The sequence below is a fragment of the Juglans regia genome, chromosome 7 (assembly GCF_001411555.2).
Source record: "Juglans regia cultivar Chandler chromosome 7, Walnut 2.0, whole genome shotgun sequence".
In the NCBI taxonomy this organism is placed as follows: domain Eukaryota; kingdom Viridiplantae; phylum Streptophyta; class Magnoliopsida; order Fagales; family Juglandaceae; genus Juglans; species Juglans regia.
In genome coordinates this window covers 16,803,504-16,815,647 of record NC_049907.1, presented here as the reverse complement: position 1 = coordinate 16,815,647, position 12,144 = coordinate 16,803,504, and the positions used below count along the sequence as shown (strand labels likewise).

The 12,144-nt window shown below is 33.5% G+C and overlaps 2 protein-coding genes across 2 annotated transcripts; one reads left to right on the top strand and one right to left on the bottom strand.

The window, feature by feature from the left end:
- Positions 1-682: 682 nt before the first annotated feature.
- LOC118349051 lies at positions 683-1,596 on the bottom strand. The gene is made up of 2 exons (XM_035692526.1): positions 1,228-1,596; positions 683-904 (listed from the first exon to the last, which is right to left on the bottom strand). The coding sequence occupies exons 1-2, from the start codon at positions 1,526-1,528 to the stop codon at positions 870-872; spliced, it is 336 nt and encodes a 111-aa protein (XP_035548419.1). The 5' UTR covers positions 1,529-1,596; the 3' UTR covers positions 683-869.
- Positions 1,597-5,567: 3,971 nt separating this feature from the next.
- Positions 5,568-6,506, top strand: LOC109010774 (Werner Syndrome-like exonuclease). The gene has a single exon (XM_018991686.2). The coding sequence runs from the start codon at positions 5,697-5,699 to the stop codon at positions 6,354-6,356; it is 660 nt and encodes a 219-aa protein (XP_018847231.1). The 5' UTR covers positions 5,568-5,696; the 3' UTR covers positions 6,357-6,506.
- Positions 6,507-12,144: the final 5,638 nt, after the last annotated feature.

Genomic DNA, 12,144 nt, shown 5'->3' with positions numbered 1-12,144 from the left:
ACCGTGTATCAAGATTGTAGAGTTTGTAGGCTTTGTGAGTGCTAGGGTAGCCGAGGAAAACACATTTAGTAGCACGAGGAGAAAATTTATCACGGTGAGTGCGAAGAGTTTGAGCATAACAGAGGCACCCAAATACACGAAGGTGATCGTAGTTGGGTATTTTGTTGAAGAGAACCTCAAAAGGTGATTTATTTTGAAGAGTACGGCTGAGAGTGCGATTGATGAGGTAGGCGGCAGTAAGAACACAATCACCCCAAAAAGGAAGGGGTAAGTGTGCTTGAAAACGTAGATTGCGAGCAACATTAAGAAGGTGCCGGTGTTTACGTTCCGCAACACCATTTTGTTGAGGAGTTTCAACACAAGTACGTTCGTGAATAATGCCGTGGTCAAGAAGATAAGTTTGAAATTGATGAGAGAGAAATTCTTGTCCATTATCAGTTCTAATAATTTTAACATTGGTGTTAAACTGATTTTTGACAAGAGCAAAAAAATGCGTTAAATGAGTGTAGGCTTCAGATTTAAAACGCATTAAATATATCCAAGTGGTGCGAGAAAAATCATCCACTATTGTGAGAAAATAATGTGCTCCAGATAAGGAAGAAGTATGATATCCACCCCAAATATCACAAAAAATACGATTAAAAGCAAAAACACTTTTATTAGCAAAAATAGGAAAGGGTAATCTTGTATGTTTAGAACGAGCACAAACATCACAATTAGAAAGAATACAAGGAGAATCTAAAATTTTAGGAATAATAAAACTGGAGGGATGACCTAGACGTTGATGCCATAGGGTCTTATTAGCAGTAGATTGAGCAGCAAAAATCACAGGTGGGTCGGGACGGTACACGTAAAGCCCATTGCAGAGTTCACCCGCTCCAATCAGCTTCATCGACTGTGGGTCCTGAAATAAGCAATTATTAGAAGAGAAAGTAATAATGCAAGAATTGTGAAGGGCAATTTGGGAAATAGATAATAGATTGAAGGTTAAGAGGGGAACAAAATAAACTTGATTGAGAATGAGAGAAGGGGAGAGAACACATGTGCCGAGACCCTCGGCAGGCACATCTTGACCCGTGGGAAGCCGAATCGAATGGGGGGTTGCAAGGGGTTGGAGATCGGCGAAAGCTTCCTTGTGGTGGCAGATATGGTGGCTCGCGCCACTGTCTACCACCCAATGGAGGCGCCGATTGAGAGGAAAATCAAGATGAGGGGAGAAGAGGTTACCAATGAAGTTCACAGATGACTCAATCGGAGAAGAAGATGGCGCGAGCAAGCCGAGAAGCTTCTGGTAGAGCTCCGGTGACAAACCAGGAACCGGGCTTGAAGCCGATGAAACGGCAGTGGTCTGATTGACGCTAGACGGAGGCTGTCCGAGAATGGAGGGTTGGGTCTTGGGTCGCGGGTTTCGTCCAGGAGGGTAACCGACGAGAGTCCAACAACGATCTCGGGTATGACCATCTTTGCCGCAAGCCGTGCACTTGAAAGGGTTTTTTGGGCATCCACTAGATCGAACAGCCATGGCCATGATTTCCGATTGAGGGGGTCTAACGTTGAGCAACCTTTGTTGCTCTTCTTGAAACAAAATAGAGAAGACTTTGCTGATTGGTGGAAGTGGATCCATGGCTAAGATTTGAGTGCGAAGAGAGGCGAAGGAATCGTTGAGACCGAGGAGGAACTGGAACACCTGTTCATCATCGGCTTGCTCCTGTAAAGCTGTGAGGTCAGTGCTTTGTTTGAGATGACCAAGTTCATCCCAAATTTGTTTGATTTGGTTATAGTAATCATGAATGGAATTTGTGGTTTGATGTAGGGAAGATAGAGTCCGTTTGAGTTGGTAGATTCTGGCATTATTGCCATGACAAAACCGAGAGGAAAGGTCCAGCCAAACATCACGTGGGTTGGTGTGATATTCAAGAGAATTCGCAAGAGAGGGGCTGATGGAGTTGAGGATCCAGGTAAGAACCATATCCTTTGTTTGGTTCCATCGGGTGTACTCGGGTGTATTAGGTTCAGGAGCTTTGAGAGTGCCATCAACAAAACAGAGTTTGTTTTTGGCATTGAGGGCTCGGGTCATGGCTTTTTGCCATTTGGGATAGTTGTCGCCGGTTAGGAGTCCATTGACAAGGGTTAAGCTGGGTGAATCTGAGGGATGAAGAAGATAAGGGGAAGGGAGGGAAGGGAGAGACGGGTTGGAGGATTCATCCATGGTGATGCCAAGAAAACGTAACCTAGCCTGATACCATGTTAAGAAAGAGGGAAAAAGTGTTTGAATAATTCTGTATATTGATTTTGTGTTCTGCTTTACAAAATATATAAGCGTACAATGAAACTAATAATGGAAATTTACATATAAGGAAACTATACTATTGTAACAGTTGCCTAAAATAATAAATCCCTGATTTTGTGCAAACTAAATTATGGGAAGAGATGATTCTGTCAATAGTTGGTTAATAGCTCTAGTTGATTTTTGGATGAATTCGGGGGCTTGGTGCAGAGAGACTCATGGTTGAATGCAACATCGAAGTGATTTGCAGTTTGCTTTTTATTTTATCTAGCCTATTATGTTCCTTACATATATGCATCTTCAGTTACTTTTCTTGTATATTCTCTTTCAGAGAATTTTGATGGTGGGAGTTTTGCCAAACTATTTGTTGGATCTGTTCCAAGGACAGCCACTGAGGAAAATGTGAGTCAAATAATTCATATAGAAAACTGTGCTATGATATTTCTCTCCTGTTATCCTTGATTGTTTTAGGGCTCGTTTGTTTTCAGAGATGAGATGAAATAAGATGAGATGAGTTGAGATTAAAGTTAAAAAGTTGAATAAAATATTGTTAGAATATATTTTTTAATATTATTGTTGTTTTGGGATTTGAAAAAGTTGAATTGTTTATTTTATTTTGTGTGGGGATTTGAGAAAGTTGTAATGATGAGGTGAGATGAGATGAGATGTTTTTGGAAAACAAACAAGGCCTTAGTTATCTTGAAGATATCATGCTTATTTGATGTCAGATTCGCCCTTTGTTTGAAGAGCATGGAAATGTTATAGAGGTTGCTCTGATCAAAGATAAAAGAACATGACAACAACAAGGTGCGTGTTAAAACTATTTTCTATGAAATAAGTGTGATCTATGCTTATCTTATTTCAGGTCATCTGAGAGGCTGATGGAAGCAAGTGTAAGCTCATCTTCCATCTTACTTGATTTTGCAACAAGTTTCAGGCTTGTTGGTTTTGGTTGCGACCCTTTTTTGTGCCCATCCAGTCAAACAAGAAAGAAGGCAAGACGTGTAAACCCACTAAAAACCAGCTTTTGTATATCAATCGGGATCTTGGAAGACAAACAGATCATGCGCTTGCAATAGTAGCTGCCGAGGTGGAAGCATTACCCAACAAATCAACGTTGTGTTTCACACACCTTTAGGCCAGACTTCGACAACTCAAATTTTTCGAAATGGGCCTACAAAAGATGGGAGAGAGTGCAATTAGGAAAGGGCGGCATTGGGGTCGGGGAGTTTCTGATGCCAAAGTTAGTAAATTTTATTGAAAGTTTGTAAATAAGTAAAAGAGTCTAGGGATCAGAGACTTTCTCGTACCTGAAACTTATTATTTATACTCTGGGTTGGGGGAGGTGTAGATTGTCTTTGTCTCTACAGAGTTTGTGCATCTTCTGTTGTTTATGCTGTAAGAGTTCTTTAATATGGCGTGGCTCTGCGACGACACCATAAAAATAGGCGTGTAGGTCAGTAGTGGCGCTATTAATGCGATGTGGTTTCCTAACTTTGCGTATATCCCTTTTGAGCCGTAGATGGGTTGATATCGATGGATCAAGGATTCTCTGCATTTTCCGTTGTGCTTTGTGTAGGTCTCTGGGATCTGAATGCGGCTGTGGGATGTCAGACTAACATGTCTTATCGATTACTTGACTCCGTTTCCTAGTTGATGCTTTGCCCCTTACGCAGTCATGGTGGCCCTTGAGCTGGGTATTGGGCCGAGGTCTAGTAGACTTTGTAAAATGAGAAAAATTCCCTTACGATCATCCTCGTTATGAACAGAGCGACTTACATATTCAATTAAAGTATATTAATATTATGTATAAACGTGATGCTAATTCAACTCACATCCGACTAATTAAAATAAAAAATATTTAATTTTGCTTTGGCAGCTAGCCATTTTTAAATAAAAACCTACTATTTTAGCGAAGTTAAACCATGTGCTTGCTTAATTTATTTAACTTTTTGACACTATCTTTACACAATCTACAAACCCACTTTCCCCGCACCAGTATTTTACTTTCATAGAAAGAAATCCTTAAATTAGTGAAAATATGACTGTCCGAACGAGACAATTATTTTAAATAGAAAGAAATCCTTTAGTCCGATCTCTTAAAAATATATTCTTACGTTATAATATGTTAAATTATAAAATTATTTTTATTATAAAATAAAAATTATTAAATTAGAGTAATAAAATGTACGTGGGATGTAGACTTATAGTGATATCATATACACGTCTTATTTTCATTTTACGACCTAAAATGTAATAACTTTATAATCTTTAAATTATCTTTTATTTTTAATAAAAAAGCTAAATATTAATTCACAATAGCATCACCTCTCGTTAGTTATATATAAAATTTCTCAATTGAAAAATGCTAACTATACTTGAAAAAAAATTTGCAAAAAATTTATTGCTCTACCTATCAACTATTGATATATTAAAAATTATAAAATTTGATATTTAAAATCTAATTTTAAAAAAACTGATAAAACAAGTCTTATTTTAATAAGTACATGTTTTATTTTTTAATTTGCTAAAGTTTAGTCAAGATTTTGAAGAACCGAACGGTCTAAGAGCATTCACATCCAGATGCCTAAACCATCGAATTCTCTAAATTTTAGTAAAAAATTTTAACTTTTTGTCAAAAATCCATTTTCATCGGTTGCCTATCTTAGGAAAAGAATTTAGGATCTAAATCATTTTTTACAAATATTTTATTATAACTCATAAAAAAAAAATTTCTTTCAATCATCTATACTTTATCTCATGCTCATTTTTTGTTATAGTTGAAGTTTGAAAACAATGCCACCATTGAGATGATACATATTTTTTTTTCTAAAAATATTATCATGTAGAGAGATAAGTAGTTTTAAAAAAAAAATTGTTATAGATGAAAAATGAAAATATAAGTACAACCAATAATTAAATAAATTATGAAAATGTGAAAAAAATAAGTTAAAAATTTTCTTCCACTCTTTTCTAGAGAGAAAATAAATGAGAAGTTAAAGATGTATAAATAAATGAGTAGTAAAAATAATAAAAAAAATATTTTAATAGAGTGGAAAAAAATATGAAGTGAAATGTAGAAAGAAAAATTTTAAATATAAGCCTCACACTCTGTACACTCACTTAAAAATATGTGATTTTATTTTTTTATCTTCATATTTCATATTGATGTGCAGAGTGTGAGGCTTCTGTGTAGCATAACTAATATAAAAAATCTTAGAAAGATGAATGAAATTTGAAGATGTTTTTTTTTCATCCGGACGGGTGCTCTGACAGACTTGCAACCGGCGCGGCACGAAGTTATAACCGCCTGCAGTACCATCTTCTCCACGCAAATACGTACCAGAGAAAATTTTTTGCAGGGACCCTAACCTAGACCGTAAACCCTATCGAGACCGACTCACCCACCATGAACGACCACATAACCATTGAACCCCACCACAGCCAAAATCCTCAGAGGATCCGAACATTCACTATACACTTCTTCCACAGCCACCATATCCACGTCACTCTCACTTCCACCCCCGCCGTCGTCCGTGGATGGCTCCATAAAGTCCATCCCCTCTTCGTCACCCACATTCACAGCCGCCGCCTCGTCGTCGGTCTCGGCGTCCAGTGGAACCCCTATTCTGCCTCTGCCGCCACTCTCCAGCTTTGCATTGGCCACCGCTGCCTCGTCTTCCAGCTCTTCCATGCGCCCCGCGTCCCCCGTTTCCTCCGCCGTTTCCTCTCCAACACCGACAACACCTTCGTTGGCGTCTGGAACCACAGAGACAAGGACATGCTCCTCAACTCCAGGCACGAGCTATCGGTCTCAAACCTCGTTGACGTTCGTGATGTGGTGGCCGCGACGAAGGGCTGGAGTAGGAGTCTCTCGATGGAGGAGTTGACAGGCCGTATTTTGGGTTTCAAGGACGTGGAGAAGCCCGAGCGGGTTGGTAGGAGTGCTTGGGATAATTACTGGCTTAGCGAAGAGCAGGTCCAGTATGCAAGCGTCGACGCTTATCTTTCTTTCTCAATGGGAAAGGCTTTGAATGTGTGGAAATGGCCTGATTTGATGAGTTTTTGATGGTATGTTTTGGTATGGGTTTTGTTGGGGGTAGAATTGAACTCGAAGTTTTTTGATGTTGCACTTTTATCGCTACCTGACAAGTCTCTGTCTCTGTTCATGGACCGAATTCCACGTGGTTTTTGTTGTTAGTCACCTAATTACCGTGTTAATGCATATGCTATCCTGTTGTTATTTTGGTTTGTGCAACTAAACCAAACCGGCCTGCATTATTCTATACGACAATGCATCATGCATATAGAGGTTCCTTAACTCGCTATAGCCTATAATCTAGAGTAGGTTACAAGAATATTTAAATTTTGGCTTAAGGGTTGTTTCTTCTCCTGTGAAATACATTTTAGGTGACAAACTAGCTGATTTATTCAACTACATCACCATATTGGACAGAAATTTTGAAAGGATGCTGATCATAGCTGTTGCAATGTCCTGTGCAATATGCATGATCTTTGTTTGGTGTTGGCAACATGTTTTGCTATTCTCCCACCCATTAGGACTATAAATCTGTCTCATTTGAACACATGGGCTTTTCAATTAATTGCTGCTGGTTATACATGTCCCTTTTGTTCCCTTAAAAAGTCCTGTTACATTCAACATCAAATTATAATTTACTTAGTGCTGCAATTACAGTAATTCTCTATCCTTATTTGGCATCATTTAACATCAAATTATTGCAACAAGCTTGTAGTGAAAGATAGTTGGTAGTTTACTTACTGGTTTTGAACTCGATGGAACAGAACAGAGCAATTCAAACTAAGGATTGTTAGGACTATTTAATCTTGGAAATGGAACTGACAAGGTAGTGGTGTGCATCTCGGCTTTTGATGCACTCTGAGTCATGTATCATGCTCAATATAATAAGTTACATTTTCTTGTGTTGAAACTATCTTTTAGAAATATTACAGTTGTGATCTGTCAGAATTTGTGATAGTTTTAGGTTTATTGACGCTGTGCTATGGTGCTTGTAAAATGATAGAAACTTTATTTTGGATGGAGACTAGACTGTTTGATCCTTTATTATGTGTGATGTATAATGGTGCTTACATTGCTACTTATAAATTGTGTTGGCACATGGAATCCAAGAAAGACATGAAGATTTGGAAAGTGAGATGAGAATTTTTGGTTTTAGATGAAAGTTTAAAATATTAATTTAAAATATTAATATTGTTTTGAGATTTGAAAAAGTTGAAATGAGATTTGAAAAAGTTGAATTGTTTATTATATTTTGTGTAGGAATTTGAAAAAGTTATAATGATGAGATAAGATGAGATGAAAAATTTCATCTTATCTTTGCCCCCAAACTTGCAGTCATGTATTCTTTAGTTTCCTCTTACTTGTGATTCTTTCATCGATGCGTTTCGCTACATGGAGATCATAGATGAGATGTTTACATGATAGTTTGATCTTCAAAAGATCATCATCTTCAATAGAATTTATTTTAGTCATACTATTGTCTTGGCTCATTGCCCCATCAGTCTAGTTCATATTTTTATTCCTTTGATACTAACTCTATTATTACAGGCATTGTTACTCAAAAAAAAAAAAATTATTTTAGGCATTGCTTGTTTGTGAAAACTGTAATGTGGCGGAATGTTTGAGATTATGATAAAGAGTGCTATGTTATTTTGCATTGCATATATGTTTATTGTACCTCGGGTTATAAAATTTTAAAAACACACCGTTTCAATGAAAAACCTAACAACATTTCATTGACCTTTGCAATCTTCCTTAATATGCCCTCGCAAGATAGGGCTTCCATCGGCAAGACCAATCTTGGATCGAAGAAATTTAGTACGTTGCTTGGACAATGATTTGGTCAGCAAATCTGCAAGCTAGTCCTTGGTATGAACATGCTTGACCTAAAGAGTCCCTTTTTGAACCAAGTCACGGACAAAATGAATGTCTATTTGAATGTGCTTCATGTGAGAATGATAAACTAGATTAAAACTTAGATGAGTGGCTCCAAGGTTATCACATAGCATAGAATACAGAGCTTTGACGGGAAATTCGAGTTCATTGAGAAGGCCAAGTAACCACATTGTTTCTGAGGCCGCATTAGCCAATGATCTGTATTCAGCTTCCGTAGATGAGCGTGCAACAACCCTTTGTTTCTTGGAGCTCCAGGAGATTGGGTTGGAACCAAGAAAACTGATATAGGCTGAAGTAGATGTACGATCATCAACATTCTCAGCCCAATCAGCATTGGAGTATGTCATGAGATGCCAAGGAGTATTCTTTCTGAGTTGAATGCCGTAAAAGATGATTTGCTTTAGATAGAAAAGTAACATTTTTGTTGCTGTCTAGTGTGTAATGGTGGGCTTGTGCATAAATTGAGACAACTTGTTAACATCAAAAGATATATCAGGACGAGTAAGTGAAAGATAATGAAGACTCCCAATAACACGTCGAAATTCAGTACTATCAAAATAAGCTATACCATTAACCAGTTTTTATGATGTACTAATAGATAAAGGAGTTGACACATCCTTAGCACCAACCATGTTGGTTTTGGACAGCAAGTCATGGATATATTTATGTTGTGACAGAAACAAACCTGCACAGATTGGGATAACTTCCACACACAAAAAATAGTGAAGAGTGCCATAACTTTCAAAGAAAATCTAGCACCAAGTTGCTTAATGATAGAGTGCACAAAACTGGAATCATTTCCTGTAAGCACAAGGTCATCCACATATACAAGAAAATAGCATATAATCAAGCCACTTTGAAAAATAAAGAGTGAAGAATCAACCTTAGAGTTATGAAGATCAAGTTGAAGAAGAGCATCCCTGAGAGTTGAGTACCATGCCCAAGGGGCCTGCTTAAGACCATAAATTGCTTTATGTAATTTGCACACATGGTTGGGTTTGGACAGATCCTTGAACCCTAGAGGTTGACTCATATACACATCCTTAGTAATTTTCCCATGAAGAAATGCATTGCTAACATCTATTTGTCTTAAAACCCTGCCTTGCATGACAGCAACAATAAGGACAGATCGAATAGTGGCTGGTTTTACAACGGGTAAGTGTAATCAATCCTAGGTCTTTGAATATACCCTTTCGCAACAAGACGGACTTTGAAGCGATCGATTGAGCCATCACCTTTTGCTTAACCCGAGAGACCCATTTACAACCCACGGGATTAGAGCTTACTAGAGGGGAAACTAAGGCTGCGTTTGGGTAGCCAACATACCTCAGCACTTTCCAAGTATTATCGTACTATTAGAAATACTCTACATACCAAACAACTTAAAAATACTCTCAATGAGACCTACAAACCCACTTCAATCTCAACTCATAACTATTCAAAAACATTCTATAATATTTATTACTATTATATATAAATAAAAATAAAATCACTATAATATTTATCACTATAATATTTATCACTATTAAATATAAATAAAAAATAAAATCACTATAATATTTATCACTATTATATATAAATAAAAATTAAAATCAATAATATTTATCACTATTATATATAAATAAAAAATAAAATCACTATAATATTTATCACTATTAACTATAAATAAAAATTAAAATCAATAATATTTATCACTATTATATATAACTAAAAACTGAAATCACTATAATATTTATCACTATTAAATATAAATAAAAAATGAAATCACTATAATATTTATCACTATTATATATAAATAAAAATAAAAATCAATAATATTTATCACTATTATATATAAATAAAAAATAAAATCACTACAATATTTATCACTATTAAATATAAATAAAAAAACAATCACTATAATATTTATCACTATTAAATATAAATATAAAATAAAATCACTATAATATTTATCACTATTAAATATAAATATAAAGTAAAATCACTATAATATTTATCACTATTATATATAAATAAAAAAATAAAATCACTATAATATTTATCACTATTATATATAAATAAAAAATAAAATCAATAATATTTATCACTATTATATATAAATAAAAAATGAAATCACTATAATATTTATCACTATTAACTATAAATAAAAAATAAAATCACTATAATATTTATCACTATTATATATAAATAAAAATTAAAATCAATAATATTTATCACTATTCTATATAAATAAACAATGAAATCATTATAATATTTATCACTATTAAATATAAATAAAAAATGAAATCACTATAATATTTATCACTATTATATATAAATAAAAATAAAAATCAATAATATTTATCACTATTATATATAAATAAAAAATAAAATCACTACAATATTTATCACTATTAAATATAAATAAAAAAACAATCACTATAATATTTATCACTATTAAATATAAATATAAAATAAAATCACTATAATATTTATCACTATTAAATATAAATATAAAATAAAATCATTATAATATTTATCACTACTATATATAAATAAAAAATAAAATCACTATAATATTTATCACTATTATATATAAATAAAAAATAAAATCAATAATATTTATCACTATTATATATAAATAAAAAATGAAATCACTATAATATTTATCACTATTAACTATAAATAAAAAATAAAATCACTATAATATTTATCACTATTATATATAAATAAAAATTAAAATCAATAATATTTATCACTATTATATATAAATAAACAATGAAATCATTATAATATTTATCACTATTAAATATAAATAAAAAATGAAATCACTATAATATTTATCACTATTATATATAAATAAAAATTAAAATCAATAATATTTATCACTATTATATATAAATAAAAAATAAAATCACTACAATATTTATCACTATTAAATATAAATAAAAAAACAATCACTATAATATTTATCACTATTAAATATAAATATAAAATAAAATCACTATAATATTTATCACTATTAAATATAAATATAAAATAAAATCACTATAATATTTATCAGTATTATATATAAATAAAATTACTATAATATTTATCACTATTATATATAAATAAAAAATAAAATCACTATAATAAAAAATAAAATCACTATTATATATAAATAAAAAAAATAACATTACTATAATATTTATCACTATTATATATATGAAAATAAAATCATTATAATATTTATCACTATTATTTATAAATTAAAAATAAAATCATTATAATATTTATCATTATTATATATAAAAATAAAATAAAATCACTACAATATTTATTAATATTAAAAAATCACTATACTAAAATCACTATAATATTTAGTATTAAAAATAAAATCACTATAATATTTATGGGACCCACACCTTTTTCAACTACCTATCTAAAAGTCAACAACTCAACATATTTCACACATCCAAACAACTCAAAATACTCTCAATGAGACCCACAAACTCACTCAAATCTCTACTCATAACTATTCACAAACATTCTCAACACTTCTCAAGTATTCTCAACACTTAAATCACATTGTGAATCTGACCACCCGATTCTCAACCCACCTGAGTCGCACACGTTAGTTCAATCGGAGGGAGGGGGTGTTTGCTGACAATGTTGAGATGTTTTGGTTTGAAGATGTTATTCATAGATCGGGTGGTTATAGAGTGAGTGCGACGATTTGATGTGGGAAGTGGTTCAATCGGTTCTGAGTTGAAAATAGGGGTGGTCCGAATTAGTTCGGAGGGAGGGGGATCGGTTCTGAGTTCAATCGGGTGGTCAGATTCACAATGTGATTTAAGCAAACTTATAGGTAACATAGATGTAAAATCCAAATTATTTTGAGAATCTAAGAATCCATGAGAAGGGGATATACGGGTATTACCTAGAGGAGATGAGACCGCGA

Bases quoted from the DNA above. Each gene is read 5' to 3' on its own strand.
- LOC118349051 (XM_035692526.1), bottom strand. From the start codon at position 1,528: ATGGCCATGGCTGTTCGATCTAGTGGATGCCCAAAAAACCCTTTCAAG. The intron at 905-1,227 runs GTAACCTCTTCT...TGCTTATTTCAG, and splicing joins GTCATCTGTGAACTTCATTG to GACCCACAGTCGATGAAGCT.
- LOC109010774 (XM_018991686.2), top strand. From the start codon at position 5,697: ATGAACGACCACATAACCATTGAACCCCACCACAGCCAAAATCCTCAG.